Raw genomic sequence first — 17174 nt, 5'->3', positions numbered from 1 at the left:
GCACCCTAATTCCATTTCACCTGAAGACTTCGATAGGAACATATGAAGCAAAGAGCAGGAGTATGCTATTCAATAGGATAATGAATAATCTGGTAATGATCTCAGTTGCACTTCTCTCAATTATACATATTTCAACATTATCACCTCTCATTCTTTTAAACTACAGTAGGCACTCCCATGGGTGAAGTGATGCATCTCAGGAATGAATCAAATGTACAACTTCTAATCTAACTACATTTTATTTTGAATAAGGAGACTGAGATTGTACAGAGTACTCCAGATGTGGTCTCACTAAGGACCTGAACACACAGGAAAATGTTCCCAATTTTATATTCCGTTCCTCCTTGCAATAAACACAAACATTCCATTTGCCTTCCTAATTACTTGCTGTACCTGCATACTAAACTTTTTGTGATTCATGTACCAGTTCAACCAGGCCACTGCAAAATATTGCAAATAGCTGAGGCCCTAGCAGTGATTCCTGTAGCATTTGACCTGTTTCATCTTGTTAAAGTACAATAAAGGTAAGAGTTCATGGTCTGAAATTGTTGAACTCAATGTCGAGACTAGAAGAGCATTAAGTGACTAAGTGAAGAATGAGGTGTTGTTTCTTCAGCTTATGATGTGCTTTACTAGAATATTGCAGCAGGTCTAGGACAGAGTATGAGAGCATGGGAACAAGCTGATGCATTGAAATAGCAGGTCCTTGGAAGGTCAGAGTCATGCTTGTGGACTGAGTAGAGGTGTTCTTCAAAATGGTCAGGGGGGTGGGTGGGGGCAGGGGCGGGGGTGCATGGGGGTTCAGTGTTGGACAGGGTTGAGGGGCGGGCAGGGGCTCACGCGCGGTGTGCTGCTGCCTCGTCTCCTGAACGGATCGCGGACTGAACAGAAAACTCCCAGCCCCAGACGAAAGGCATTGAATCAACTAACCGAATAATCAACTAACCGAATGAAATAGTGACCACCTATCTTGTTCGGATAATCGAGGTTCCTCTGTACTCTATTTTCTCCCTTTTAAAAATTTATTCTTTGCTGGTTTTTAATTTTTTGCAGATTGTTTCTATCCTTCATTTCTCTATTTAACCATGGATGATGTATCGTTCTCAAAAAAAAAGCAGGGATAAATCTTTGCTGAGAATTATTAAAATTCTACTTCAGTCTGCCACAGCATTTCGACTGTCCTTTCTTTAAGCTAGTTTTTTAACTAGTTTTCACTTTTGCTATCACACAATATTATGATTACCTTGATTCAGATTTAAACACTAATCTTAGGCTCATTATTCTCGTTCAAACTGAACATGAAATTCAATCACATTACAATCACTGTAACTTAGAGGCTTCTTCACTAAGATTTTATCAATTAATCCTGTCATCCTGCTCATTATCAGCTCTTGGATAGCTTGGCTCCTTGGTTAAATAAATATTTAACGATCAAATGACTACAATCCATGAAGGATACTCTTTCAGCAGAGAGAGAAAACCCTGCTCTGTCTTCTATTCTGCCAGAGTTGCAACCTCTTCCACAACCCCTGAAATCCTTGCTAAAATATTCAAACTCTCTCTGCCCAGTACGTCCAACCTATCCTAAGAAACACACTATCCTAAGAAACCATCTTAAAAGTACCCTCTGAACTAATTTCCCAGGCTACTTTTGCCATTCAGACTTGCCTAATCTACAAATATTCTGAAATAACCCATTATTATTGTGGTACTTTTCTTACATCCCCAAATAGTTTTTCTAGGATACACCAAGGTAATTAGTGTTAGGGAGCCTAGAAATTACTCTTATAAATAACTACCTGTAATACCTAACTCCCAATCCTGCCCAAACTGATTGCTTGCTTTTCCAGGTCAAGGTAATCTCTCACAATTATACTGACATCCTTAGTTAACCAAGCTTCCCCACCACCCTTTCCAACCTTCCTATCTTTTGATTTATCAAATATTTTTAATATTTAGGTGCTACCCTTGGTAATCTTCCAGTCAGATTTTGTTCTACAGGTAGCTGACAACTTGTAACCCAACTAAAAAGGCAGATGAAAACCGACCAAAGAACAACAGATCTACCTGCACTGATATATCTGTGGATGGTAATAATAAGGGCAGAGTAGGGTTTTGTCATTCACTGGGAAAGTATCCTATCCTTCAGAGATGCCAAATAGTCAGATTTACTGGTGACTCTTGCAGTCTGGCATACCCAGAGCTTAGGAGATATTGAGGACTGCAGATGCTGGAGAAAGCAAGGGTCAGGTGGCATCCGAGGAACAGGAGAGTCGACATTTCTAGCGTAACCCAGTCCTGATGAAGGATTATGTCCGAAACATTGACTCTCTTGCTCCTCAGATGCCGCCTGACCTGCTGTGCTTTTTCCAGCATCACACTCAGTCCCAGAGCTTGGTAGTAGATACTGCTGAACCTGCTCCCAGGCCAGTAAAGACCTGGTGAAGGACTTTGGGCGTACTGAGCAGAGAGAATATGAAGATTTTAGCAAGGATTTCAGGGATTGTGGAAGAGGTTGCAACTCTGGCAAAACAGAAGATGGAGCAGGGTTTTCTCTCTCTGCTCAAAGAGCATCCTTCATGGATTGTAGCCATTTGATTGTTAAATATTTATTTAAATATGGTGGGTAGAATTATTGATTTTAGTAAGGCGGCATGGGATGATTATTTAAATAGAAACAATATGTAGGTAGGAAAAAGGCAGGAAATTAGCACCAATTCTCAGATAGCTGAAATAATCATGATGGGACAATGGCGTCCTTCTCTACTGTAACCATTCCACAATTCCTGCCTGTATCAGGCGGGATTGGTAGCTCAGTGGTTAGCACTGCTGCCTCACAGCACCAGGGTCCCTGGTTCGATTCCGGCCTCGGGCAACTGTCTGTGTGGAGTTTGCACATTCTCCACATGTCTGCATGGGTTTCCTCTGGATACTTCGGTTTCCTCTCACAATCCAAAGATGTGCAAGTTAGGTGAATTGGCCATGCTAAACTGCCCATAGTGTTAGGTGCTTTAGTCAGAGGGAAATGGGTCTGGGTGGGTTGCTTTTCGGAGGGTCGGTGTGGACTGGTTGGGCCGAAGGGCCTGTTTCCATACTGTAGGGAATCTAATCCCTTTAAAGAATGTCCCACATCATCTCCAATATACTGGTTAGCACAATGCTGTCCGTAATCACTTTGGATCTATTGTATCTTTCGTGTAAAAGTCAGAGTTACTTTCAGTCACACTTGACTATAAAAACTGACTTCCCAAAAGCAAGGTCACAGGAAGTCTGAAACAAAAACATAAACTGGTAGAGAAACTTAGCAGGTCTGACAACGTCTCTCAGAATGGCAGACTGAAAATGGTAACTCTGATTTCTATCTACAGATGTTGCCAGACCTGCTGAGTTTCTCCAGCAATTTCTGTTTGTGTTTCAGATCTCTGGCACTCGTAATTCTTTGTTTTATCATGAGAAGTCTGTCAGTTCATCATATGTTAAGACAAAATTCAGTTTTAAAACTTTCCAACCTTTTGTGCTCCTTTTGCATCCTTTAGTGATCCTATCAATTCCTCTAGCCCTTTCAGCTTCAGTTCCAGTTCCAATGCCTTGTCTTCTGCCACTCTCCTCTCCTCTTGGGAACGTTTAACATCCTGCATGATCTTCATCTTGTCATCCTGTAGCTGCATCATAGTCTTTGAGAATTTCTCTTGCTGTGCAAGAGGCAGGGCTCCACTGAACTGCCTTCGCAAGGATTGAATAGTTTGCCGCAGGTGCTTAGCCTTGTTCTTGCCTTCTAGTCGGGTGTGGAAAAGGGTCTGATCCTTCTCATCCAGTTTCTGCATCAGCCGCAGGTTGCAGGCCTCCATTTTTTGCAGCTTGCTTGCAAATGCCTGCAGCTTGCTAACAGCAGTGGCTTCACTCACCTGCAACGCGATAATGTGTTGGTGCAATGTTGCAATGAGAGCTCTCTCATCTGACTGTGCCTGAATGAGAAGAATATCATGAACAGATATTTATATAGACAATCTATAGTCGATAGTGGGCAATCTGACATTTTGAGCAATTCTTAGCAATTTATTTTGATGATTTCATGTTCATGGGGTTTAAGAATGTTAATTTTTAAAAAATCAAACGCTGGAATATCCTCTACAGGACATACACCAGCAATGGAAGAATTCATCCGAAATAGACATCGAGCTAGATTTGGAAAATGACACAGAAAAGAGAAAGGCCAATTGGCTCTATGTGCCTGTTCAGATTCTTTGAAAGGGGTGTCTAACTGGAACTCTTCCTCTGCTCTTCCCCACAGTTCAATAAATATTTTCCCTTTAGTTATTTATATTTTCCTCTTGAAAGTTACTTTTGAATCTTTTTTGTGACTGTTTCAAATATGCATTCTAGATCAAAAGAATCTCTGTGTTCTTCATGCTGCTCCCACTGCTTTTACTTAATACCAGAAAACTTCCCTGTATTATTACTGAACCTTTGCACACTGAAAACAATTTCTCCTTTTTATTATATCAAAAACTTTGATGATTGCAAAGAATTTTGTCAAATGTTCTTTTCTCTATGAAGAATAACTCCAGCATCTTCAATCTCTCCACTAAGAGCAAAACATTTATTCCATTTTCCACCGACAGTTGCCATTTGCATTGCTGGGAATTTGCCAATATTTTATTTCAGATTTTCAGCAACTGCAGCATTTTGCTTAAGAAAATTAGTGATAGGGATTGTGCACTGTAGAGACCCAAGATCAGTGTCAAACACATAGATCATGTACACAGTTATATCGTGTGAAGGTTATCTTTTATCTCCATTGGTAAATTAACCCATCAATAAAATCAATAATAAAAAACATGTAAAGGTCCCTTAACACATCACTGATAATGTACAAATGACAAAAATAAATCCCAAATCATTCTGGAATGTGTGATTGTGTATAATGATTTAACAGAAATTGAGACAACTTTAATTTATTTGAACTACATTTGGTAAGTACTGAAAGCCCACTGAAACACAAAGGTAACCCTGCTAAATTCTGAACAAATTAAGATAGATTTAAAGTGTCTCTATCTAGTACAATATTTTTCATGTTCTCACATGGGCTAAGAACTTCTAAAAAGTTTTTCATGGAATCCAGATGTCTCTGACTAGGTAAACATTTGTTGCCTATCCCTGTTTGCCCTAGAACTGAACGGCTTGCTTAAGTGGTCAGTTAAAAGTCAGCCATACTGTGATAGGTCCGAAGGCACAAGCAAGTTAGACTGGGTAAGGACGACAGATTACCTCTTCAAATGGGTGCTAGTGAACTAGATGAGACTTTGAACTCGGGTGAGGCGATGGTCTAGTGATATTATCGCTAGACTCCTTTCAGTGCAGAGACCCAGGCAATGTTCTAAATACCTGGTTCAAATGCCATCATAGCAGATGGTGGAATTTAAATTCAATAACAATCTGGAAATATAAGTCTAATGATGAACACAAAACCAAGGCTGATTGTCAGGAAAAACCTATTTGGTTCACTAATATCCTTTAGGAAAAGAAATCTGCCATCCTTATCTGGTCTGGCCAATGTGTGATCCCAGACCCATGGCAATGTGGTTGACTCTCAACTGCCCTTTGGGCAATGAAAGGATAGACAACGAATGCTGATCCAGCCAGTAATACCCACATTCCATGAATGAAAATCTTTTTAAAATTACAGCAATTAATGATGGTTAAAAATTCACAAATATAATCAAGCTGATGTAAAATTCATTAATTTCTTTTAATGGGAGGCATTTGTGGATGATGTGGCACACTCTTTTAAAATTCTCATATGTGAGATTTGAAGTGAAGAACACTGGACCAGTCAAGCACTCTATTCTTAAGTTAATTCATAGTTTGAAGTATAGCTCTCTTTGTGCTTTTACATAAACTGTGAAGTTATAGTATGCAACATGTAAATAAACCAACTCTTAAAAGCCTTCTGCAATCGACTCAAACGTTGTAATCACAAAGCGCTATCAAAAGATAACACAGGTTAACACTTTTATCAGTATTTTGCAAAAGCATCTTATTTGCAAAGAGAAATCCTGAACTAATTAAATCACTATTTATTTTGAAGATCCCTCAGTGGCAATTTAAAATATTAGCGTAAAGTCTGACCAATAACATTTTTAATATGCCTCTTAAAGAAAAACATTTTGTTAAAATGTAAAAGTGCGAAATATGCCCTAACCTGGTAATCAAGTACTTGCTTCCTAAGTGCCTGCACCTCTTTCTCCCTGGACTGCTGGCGGGCTTCCAAGGCTGCAACTTGCATTTTTGCTACATCTGCAACATCTCTTAACCTGATGGATAAGAGCATTCCACAAATATTGTTATCATTTCTTTACATTAAATATGAATGCATTTCAAAGTTGTTTTGCTCTGGGAAGTCCCTTTTAAGACATGTCCATACATACCCACTCTTCAAATTATGATCGCAAAAAAAGATTTGGGGATGGAGGGTACATGTCAACAAACAACTTGCTGTCTCTTAATTCAAATTATAATGAACAAAATTTCATTTTACAATACTATTAACTTACTTGGACACCTCAACTTTTAACTCAGATTCTGATTTCTCCAGTTCAGTGATGCGGCTCCTGTCTGCATTACTCACTGCTTGGCTTACACTGTTGGCCAACTCATCTCTTAGGTTTTGTTCCACTCTCTGGGCCTCCAGATTTATTTTGGTTACCTGGCAAAAAAGCAGGAGAGAATACATTAAATTATTTTCCCCCTTTTATTCATTCTTGGGATGTGGACGTGCTAACTTGGCCAGGATTAATTGCCCATCCCCAAAAGTCTTGAAGAAGGACGTGGTAGAGCTGCCTTCTTGAATCCCGATAGTCACAGAGACATGCAACATGGAAACAGACCCCTTGGTCCAACTCGTCCACGCCAACCAGACATCCCTATTTGATCTAATCCCATTTGCCAGCATTTGGCACATATGAACCAAAAATGAACCCCTTCTTGTTCATTAACCCATCTCGATGCCTTAAGTGTTGCAAATTGCATTCACCTCCACCACTTCCTCTGGCAAGTTGTTTCAAACACACACTATCCTCTGAGTGCTGGTAAAGAGTTCCAGGATTTTAATCTAGCAATTGTGAAGGAATGGGTGATATATTTCTAAGTGAGGATAGTAAGCAACTTGAAGGGAAACTTGCAGGCGGTGGTGTTCCCATGTATTTTCTGCCCTTATCTGTTGAGATGATCAAGGTCACATTTTGGAAAGTATTGTCAAGGGGCCCTGGTGAGTTACTGTAGTACATCTTGTAGATGCTACACACTGCTTCCACTGTGCATTGATGGTGAAGAGTGTGCATGTTGAAGATGGTGGATGGGGTTGCCAATTAAGCAGACTGCTTTATCCCCAGTGGGGTCAAGCTTCATGAGTGTTGTTGAAGTAGCACCCATCTAGGTAAGTGGAGAGTATTCCATCATACTACCAACGCATACTTTGTAGATAATAGATAATAAAAACAAGAAAACTACTGCCAAATGGACATGTCAATAAAAAAGACAAACATCCATTTTATATCCCATTCACTGAATGTAAGGAAAATTTCATAGGAAAGTGATTCACAAGTTTGCAACCTGGAATGAAACACAAAACTACCAATAACTTTGTTGCATTAGACAGAATAAATTTCATGTCTTGATAATAGACAAAAGACTCACATTCATCCAGCTTAGGGAATTCTAAGACAGCTTATAGGCAATTAAGTATTGTTAAAAATTATTATCTAGGGAAAATGGGACAACCATTTTGCTCACAGCATAGTTACCCAAACAAAAGTGAGCTAATTTGTTTTAGAGATATTAGAAATATAAAAAAGAAAATGAAATAAATGATGATCTGATTGTCTGTTTCAAAGCATTTATAGTCAATGGAGTGCTTTTGAAATGCATTCACTGTGGAAATATCGGAAACAGCAGCCAACTTGCAAACAAGTTCCCACTTACAGGAATATTATAATGACTGGATAATCTGTTTTTGTAACATGAGGAATAAGTATTGGCTAGGACATGGAGGATAACATCAAACAGTGTTATAGGATATTTTAAATCCTATATCCTAAATTTGAAAGGATAGACAGGATAGCAGTTTAACTGCACCTCTGACAGTGCTGCAGTGCCTCAATACCATACTGAAGTGTCAGCCTTGACTATGAACTTAACTGCCCAGAATGTGACTTCCAAGTTACAAGAGTATTATCAGTGAAACAAGGTTATTGTGCTATTAAAATATCTGCCAAATGGAAACCAGACTCTTTGCTATAAATTAAAGTCTGAACTCAGAGGCTTCATTGTCTTTGCAAACTGCTAGGGCTGCATTTTCATGTGGATGCTGGAAAATCTGACCTGTGCATCTTCGTGGCTTGCAAATGCACATTGAACATGTGTGACTTTACAAGGGCAGTACATCTTTAAATAAGAGATTTGGTTTGCAGTGGATTCTGAAAGATTCTGAATGGTATGAGAGAACCATGGTGGGAAAGGAGGTGAGTTGATTAGAAGGCCCACCATGATTCTCCAACACAGCAGACCAACTCCCTGTATAGTTTACAGACCCAGAAAACTCACCCTTATTTACCTCAATACCCTCCAAACACACCCAGCACAAGTCCCTTATTGGCTCTTCAGCCAGCAAGCAAAAAGTCCAATACCACAACAATACAACAATAAGGGACAGTCATGTTTTAGATGAGGAGAAAATTCTTCTTTCAACAAGTCTGAATCTTTGGAATTTTGTACCCCAGCAAACTGTGGATGGTCACTCATTGAGTATATTCGGTGCTGAGATTTTGGACCCTAAGTGAATCAAGGAATAGAGGAAGTTAAAGAGAAAGTGAAATTGACGTTGAAGATCAACTATGATCTTACTGATAGTATGGCCTACTACTGCTCCTTCATATGTTACCTTCTTACGTAGCCTGTGCTCTATAGAATGTCACATCTTAAAAATGTATATAGAGCAAATCTCATTAAAGAACAAGTAAGTAGAAGCCACAACTCTTTATGCAAACAATAAAGATTACATGATAAAATGCTCAGGTATGAAAAGACTACCAGTTAACAAACAGGACCAACCGAAGAATGAATTGAACAATACTTTTGGAAATTACTGATCACCAAGTTTGTTCCTGAACTGTCAGGAAACAGCGAGCGATTGCCCGATAACAGATCAACAGATTATTAAAAATTTATCACAACCAACAAATGTAAAGGAATAAAAATGTATGCAATCACAGAATTTTACAATACAGAGGAAAGACATTTGGACAATTGCGCTAACAATGGCTCTCTGAAACAATTTTCATACCATGTGGTAGTTTGTTACAACATTTAACCAGAATGCCAACAAGTTTATTATAACTGATTTTCCCCACAAACAAATATTTTAAAAGTGCAACATACTTCAGAGAATTTGGATTCAAGCTCAGAGTTTCGTTCTTCAACTTGCTTTAGCGTGTCACGCACATGTTCGTACATCGTCTGAGCATGTTCTGCCCTTTGCCGTTCATTTAGTTCCTTCATTTCCAGCATGGTAATCTTCTTGGAGATGGAAACAATTTCACTGTTGGTAATTGCTTTTGTTTCTTTATCCATGGCAGTTGGTCCTCCAAAAATAAAACCAAAACCCTTAATTGCTTTTATTAGGTTTATAAGTTAGCTCAGAACAGAAAACATGGAAGTATTATCTATTACGAACGCTCAAACATATTAGAATTTTGATAGTTTTAATGTGACATATTATAATAAATGACTGGGGGAGGTGGGACTTGAACCTCAACTGTACAGCCCAGAGGTAGGGACATTGCCACTGTATTGTTTGAGCCTTCAACATAATAGAATTTATCTAATCTGCAGTACAATAAATTGCAATCAATTAATTAGGCCCTATACAGAGGAACCTCGATTATCGGGCATTCGATTATCGGAATATTGGATTTTCTGGCAGGGTCGCAAGGTCCTGTTGCTCGGCTAAACTATGTTATCCAGCATTCAGTTATCCGGAATTCAATTAACCAAATGAAATACTCCTGTCCGTGTCCTTCGGACAATTGAGGTTCCTCTGTATATCGTACATGCAGAGTCAAGAATGGTGGTATTGCATGCCATGAGCATCCACATCGTCAACTCTGATGAGCCTTAGATGGTTGTACTCAGCTCATCCTTTGATCCAGACTTTCTTAGAAGCCCATGTCCAATCTGGCTTACTTCATATCATTTGAGCATCTGAGTATACCCACAAAGATACTAGCCCTGACAGGAGCCCAGTCAGAATGTTGAAGATAGTTGCTCTCATAGTCAAGCCATACAAATAAGAGCTACAAAACTGGCATTTCCCTGATAGTTTAGAACATTTCCTAGTAATGTTAAGTACCTATAAGAAACTAGGTAGCTTGAACCAAATCAGCACCACCCGGTTAGTGATGGGGTGTCATTAAACAATGCCTACTCACTAATGGCTAGTTCACCAAAGTTAATTCCATGCTCCATTGGAGCACTGGAATAAGAATGGGCCATTCAGACCATTAAGCGTATGCTACTATTTAACTGGATTATGGCTGAACCTTTATCTCAAAGCCAATTCCCACATTATTCCCATATTGTTTCATGTCTTTAATAACCATAAATCTCTTTTTTGAACATTTTCAACGACAGAGCCTCCACATCTTTCTTGGTGGTGAGGGTGGGAAATACTCCAAAGATTCACCACCCTCTCATCTCAGTCCTAAATAGCCTAGCTGTTACTCTAATGGCCCTTATTCCTGCAGAGCCACTGGATCTCCAGAACACAAGTGCAACAGCTGATAAACGAATAATGTTTAGCTCCACAAATAATAAGGCAGCCCATGCTGGGCTACAACGGAATCTGGTAACATACAGATTTGAGCTAGCAAGTGGCAAGCAATATGCCAAACAAATGACCTACAAAGATAATCATTGGTCACCTGGAGAGTTTTAATCACAATAGGGATCAGGATCCTTGCTCAACTAATATTCATACAGTTTTACACCTCTTGCAGGAGGCTATAAGGATTCTGCTTATATTGAGGAATACATGTTATGTGTGACAAACAGAATAAACTGGTACTTTCCTCTGTCTATCACTTGTCATAGATATTTTCTAATCAACCAGATGTTATTGCATACCTCTGAAACAGCTGAACCCTGAGCTCTTGGCTCAGAGATATCACTGCACTGCAACAACCTCATCATTTAACATAATTTCTTATGAGACAGAGATTAGCTTTGAATTGCTGACTTATTCAACTAAACCCCATCAGGTGGATGTGAACCCATAGCATGAGCTTGGGAGCTTTGAATCTCTAGTCCACTGACATTACCATTATGCCATGATGTTGATAACATTTTACCATTTGCCACTGTGGGATTTGAACTCATGCCCCCAGAACAATGGTCCTCGTTAACAGACTAAAAGTCCAGTGGTGTTACCATCAGACCACCACAACCTCTTTTGACTTGTCTTACATTCCTTTCCTTAATCGCAAACAATCACTGCCTTTGACATTCAATGCACAGTGTCTAAGGGTCATCATTGATTAGACTTTGAACACATTTGATGATTAGTTAGACCTCAGTTGGAGGAGTGTGTGCAGATTTGCATGCCAGACTTCCAGGAGGATATAAACGCATTTGAGAATACAGAACAGGTTTACAAGAATAGATCGAGGGATGAGGAACTTCAGTAATGAAAACTGATTGGAGAAATTGGGACTGTTTTCCTGGATGAGATGCAAGGCAGAAACAGTTTCCATTCATTGCAGGTTCAACAACGGAGGTGGGAGTGGGGGTGGGGAGGGCAGATTTAAAGTTATTGACAAAACAAACAAATGCAATGTAAGAAAATAATCTTTTCATTAACTAAGTAATTTACGGTCTGGAATACAGTTGCTGGAAGTGTGACGTAGGCAGGTTCAATTGAGGTATTCAAGAGAATATTAAATGAATATTTAAAGAGAAACATTGTGCAATGTTATGAGAAATAGCTGAGAGAGTCAGGAAAAGACATAATACTCATTCAAAAAGCTGGTCCTACCCATGAGACAATTCTATGACAATTAATTGCAGCCACAATAACATTCCAGAAGTTCAACACTATGCTTGCTGGACACAGCATTTTGATCAATTCACTCCTCTGGATCTTCCCCTGCCAGTTTTCAGGACAACAAACATATTTTATAAGAACTCATCCAAGTTATTTTTTTAGATTAGATTACTTTACAGTGTGGAAACAGGCCCTTCGGCCCAACAAGTCCACACCGACCCGCCGAAGCGCAACCCACCCATACCCCTACATTTACCCCTTACCTAACACTACGGACAATTTAAAATGGCCAATTCACCTGACCTGCACATCTTTGGACTGTGGGAGGAAACCGGAGCACCCGGAGGAAACCCACGCAGACATGGGGAGAATGTGCAAACTCCACACAGTCAGTCGCCTGAGGCGGGAATTGAACCCGGGTCTCTGGTGCTGCGAGGCAGCAGTGCTAACCACTGTGCCACCGTGCCGCCCACTATTATTACTCTCCAGTAACAGCAGTATCTACTTCATCAGCAGGAGAAAGAATCCCTTGTGGAAATATTATCACCTCCTGAATTTATTTCAAGACAACTTACCATTTTAGAATTCTCCACATCACGATTGCAACAACACAATCCTCACAAGGGCAGCAGTGCCTAAAGGTCTCAGACATCTAGAGATAGGCAACAAGTGTGGTCCTACCCATTTGCCAACATTTCAAAATCAAATTATAATAACAGGAAAATTAAGGTTTTGCAGAAATGCAAAATAGTAAACATCAAATTAAACAGGAGACATATAACATGTTTACAACATGGATGTATACTTGTATTTGAAATAAATTGGGTTTGTCACAGTAATATGATACTTGCCTAGCTTCTCTATTTCTTCTAAGGCTTGCTCCAATGTGTGCTGCTTTTCCTTTGTAATTTCCAGTTCCTTGTTTAAGGCTCTGATTTGCTCGCGTAGCACTGTATTTTCACCCTGAAAGAAAAACATACTGTGACACACTGAACTCATCCTTTTGTTTTGCTTTGAAACCCTCCTTATTGCTAACATCTCTGCCAGTATCTCAACTGTTAGTAGTATTGAACAGTATGTCCAAAAACAAATAGGAAATAGCTTTGTCTTTGTAGTCTATTCTGAATACAGAAATGTGTTCAAATCATGATTTGAACTATTCTGATAAACTTTCTCTGCATCCTCTCAAAGACCCTCAGATCCTTCCTAAAGTGTTTGACCAGTAGTGGGTACAATATTTTGTTCTTCTGTGGAATGCAAAAAAGAAAATCAATCAAGTCATTGCACAATAGTAACAGAAGCATTTAAATCAATGGAATATTTTTGAATACTTTTAAAGTAGATGTTGAAGATTCGTGCTTGTCAGGGGAATCAAGGGTTATCCAAGGTAGATGGGAATTTGAAATGTAGCCATGATCGTATAAAATGGCGGAGCCCGCTTGAGGGATGAAGAGTCTACTTCTGCTCTCATTTCATATGCTCACTTGGAAGGATAATTACATATAGTATTTAACAACTGGGTGATGCTCCCAATCCATTCCTTTCTTTAACAGTCAGACAGTAAAAGCAACATCTACCCCACTACTTAAAAACAACACTTACTGAAAGGTTCAGTTTCCCAAATACAGGGCACAAAAATGTAAAAAGCAACTCCTCTCATCTTATTTTCCGAAACAATATGTTTTCAATATGTGAATACTGCAACAGCAATGCCCTTTACATATTGCTCATACACCTTTACCTATGTTATTGAAAAGAGAAATATTTTCATCTGGTATTCATTAGCATAAGTACAAGAGTTGACAGCAACAATTTACACAATGAGGGAAATGCTTGCTGATTTGTCTGAGGCAAGACAACTCAAATTGACATGGAGAAAAGAACAGAACATCACAGACTCACCAAGGTTCCAGGTAACTAAAATAGGAACCAAGGCTTGAAGAAGTCACACTGGACTCAAAACATGAACTGTTTCTTTCTCCACAGATGCTGCAAGACATACTTCCCCAGCACTGTGTGTGTGTATTTCAGACTATCAGCATTTACAGTATTTTGGCTTTATTGAATATACTCCTTTTGTTTTCAAAAAACAGGTCCCTGTGCAAGAGTGTCTGTTGCCTCTACTAAAAGGAAATGAGTCACATTATGTCCCTGCCTGATTTACTTTAACTTGCAAATCATCTTAGCTATTGGCACTTTCAGGGTTGTTTAGGAAATGCTGTCTAATCAAAAAATCACATCAAACAGCAATTAGCACTGAAAAATGTGATGCTGGAAAAGCGCAGCATGTCAGGCAGCATCCAAGGAGCAGGAGAATCGACACCTTCGGCTGAAGAAGGGCTTATGCCCGAGGCGTCGATTCTCCTGCTCCTTGGATGCTGCCTGACCTGCTGCGCTTTTCCAGCAACACATTTTTCAGCTCTGATCTCTAGCATCTGCAGTCCTCACTTTCTCAAACAGCAATTAGTCAAGCTCATAATATGGTTTATTTATGCTCATTATAATCAACAGATATTCATACACAAGGATCCATTCTCTACACACAAGGGAACACATTCAAGCATTGGTGCTTTTCTTAAATTACTTAAATTACAATGGAGCATGGGGACCATATAGCTCCCTAATGCTCTGGCCAATTAGAATTGACTTGCCAAACAATTGGCTTGTTGTTTTCTTCCAGCCTCCTGCTTGTCTACTTTGGATTCCAGCATCGGCAGTTTTTAAAAATTTCTTGCCAAACAATCAGCACCCCTTTCTCCTGTTGTTTAACATGTTGCAAATGTTTGCAATTAGGCATTCTTGCATTTGTCCTGATGAGAGGCTCTGGCAATATGTCTCTCTTTTCAGCAATTTCATGTTCTGAACTATCAAGTGATTGTTTCCCTTAATGTTCAAGAAACAAAAGTGAAAATAACTTACCTCAGTTCTGATTAATTAAATTTACAACATTTGCTTACCTCCAAATGCTCTAGATCAGTGGTTTTCTGGACCAATAGGTTGTCTTTCTGCAGCAGATCCCTATACTTAGCTGTGAGTTCATTGTGCTGCTTATTAGCTCGTTCCAGGGCTGATATAGGTACACTTTCATCCAAAGCTTTCTGCAATGCAGCAATTTTAAAACTAGCCATGTCCTAGAAATAGATTGATCAACAAACAGGTAAACACCACAAACACTTATAATGTAAAAAAGATACCCTGTACTTATAGGGAAGTGGCACGGTGGCTCAGTGGTTAGCACTGCTGCCTCACAGCGCCAGGGACCTGGGTTCAATTCCTGCCTTGGACAACTGTCTGTGTGGAGTTTGCACATTCTCCCTGTGTCTGCATGAGTTTCCTCTGGGTGCCATTGTGTTAGATGTATTAGTCAGGGGTAAATGTAGAGGAATGGGTCTGGGTGGGTTGCTCTTCGGAGGGTTGGTGTGGACTTGTCGGGCCGAAGGGCCTGTTTTCACACTGTAGGGAATCTAATCTAATCATATTAAAATACAAAAACAGCTCAAAGTAAAGCTGGCAATTAATAAGCTGTGAAGAAACACTTAAGTTCCTGACGGGTTTTGACAGTATGGAAGTGGAAAGGATGTTCTGTCTTGGAAAAAATCTAGAAGTGGAAGTCACTGCTTAAAAATAAGACAGACGAGTAGAATTTTTTTTGAGAGTCTCTGGAACTCTCTTTCTCAAAAGACAGTGGTAGAAAATTCAGAGTCTATGATGTTTATGAGAACAGTCCAAAGGATGAGACACTTCAGTTATGAGAAAGTTGGGATTTCTGAGGGCTACAAGAAGATCTGGTAAAAGTTTTCAAAACAGTGAGGGTCTGGGCAGACTGAATAATGAAAAAAAACTGTTACCACTCACAAATGGAAGTTTGCCCGGGGGGTGAGCAGCGGGCACGCATACTCATTGGACCCTGTTTGAGGAGCTGGCCAAATCTCGTGAGCCCCTGGGGAGGCAGATCCAGGAAAAAATTGAAGAGAAGCTGGCTCCTGGATCTGCTATGCTGCAAGACTGGAAAAAGGACTGATGAGCTTGAGTGCCGGACTGCAGGGGTGGAGGCAGAGACTGACTCCTCCAAGTGCCGGATTGAAGCCCTGGAAACACAGGTCCGGTTGGATCTGGTAGACAATCTTGAAAACAGAGGCAGAACAAAGAACCTGCGCGTTGTTGGCGAAGGGACAGAAGGTGAGCGACCGGTGGAAATCTTCAAGAAATGGTTCCTCAAGTTCCTTGGTTTAGAGGCTCAGAAGGGAAGGATAACAATTGAAAGAGCCCGCCGGAAGCGAGGCACAAAAAAAACAGGTGCAGATCAGCGCCCACACCCTGCCCTGGTAAGATTCCATCATTATAAAGACAAGCAGAGGGTCATGGAAGCCTCTAGAGCTCAGGGGAGGGACCTGAAGGCGTTGGTATGTGGCGGCTCCAGGGTCATGTTTTTTCAAGACTTGGTTTGGAGGCTCAGAAGGAAAGGATAACAATTGACTTCTCGGCAGCAGTGGTCTGGAAAAGTAAATCCTACAATGGCGTCGAGGAGATTGAGAGAGCTTGGGATCCAGTATTCTTTAAGATATCCAGCAGTGCTTCGAATCTGTCATAATGGATCCATACATTTGTTCGACTCACCAGAGAAAGCAAAGAACTTTGTGGATGTGCTGACTTAAGTTGAACGGCTGAATAGGCATAGAGGACAGAGCTGTTCAGGTTTGCTTTTCTTTAAAATGGACTTGGTGGAGTCTCTTTTCTGGTAATAAGTTGTGTGAAATTATGTCAGGGATGGACCGAGTATTGCTAATTTCTAAGTTATGTTAAGGTATGGGTGACATGTTTATTTTTAGTTTGCTTGTTGATAATACTAACCTTGCTCTTGGGTGTTTTTATTCTCTACCAGGTGGTCGGTGAACGTGGCGTGACCCTAGCTGGTAGGAGTGGAGAGGGTGGTTGGGATGGTTAGTAGGATTGTAGAATGTGTAGGTACCCCCTTTGAATGGGGGTACATTCCTCCAATCACTGCCTTTGGCAATTTTTTGTTTTTGCTATATATATTTTTTATAAGTTTTGTAGATTTGTTGGATGTACTTATTTTAAT

The 17174-nt window shown here is 39.9% G+C and overlaps 1 protein-coding gene across 1 annotated transcript in view; it reads right to left on the bottom strand.

Annotated features, from left to right (window-relative positions):
* Positions 1 to 15225, bottom strand: part of cep290 (centrosomal protein 290) — a 59445-nt gene extending 44220 nt beyond the window's left edge. Inside the window, exons 1-6 of the mRNA XM_043708895.1 lie at positions 15052 to 15225; positions 12946 to 13057; positions 9436 to 9638; positions 6555 to 6706; positions 6203 to 6314; positions 3510 to 3965 (exon numbers count right to left, since the gene is read on the bottom strand). Of these exons, the coding sequence (XP_043564830.1) occupies positions 3510 to 3965; positions 6203 to 6314; positions 6555 to 6706; positions 9436 to 9638; positions 12946 to 13057; positions 15052 to 15222 (1206 nt within the window). The 5' untranslated portion in view covers positions 15223 to 15225. The remainder of the gene's footprint in view (positions 1 to 3509; positions 3966 to 6202; positions 6315 to 6554; positions 6707 to 9435; positions 9639 to 12945; positions 13058 to 15051) is intronic.
* Between the last annotated feature and the right edge of the window lie 1949 nt (positions 15226 to 17174).

This window comes from Chiloscyllium plagiosum, chromosome 19 (genome assembly GCF_004010195.1).
Source record: "Chiloscyllium plagiosum isolate BGI_BamShark_2017 chromosome 19, ASM401019v2, whole genome shotgun sequence".
In the NCBI taxonomy this organism is placed as follows: Eukaryota; Metazoa; Chordata; class Chondrichthyes; order Orectolobiformes; family Hemiscylliidae; genus Chiloscyllium; species Chiloscyllium plagiosum.
This window is presented reverse-complemented; position numbering and strand designations above follow the sequence as displayed.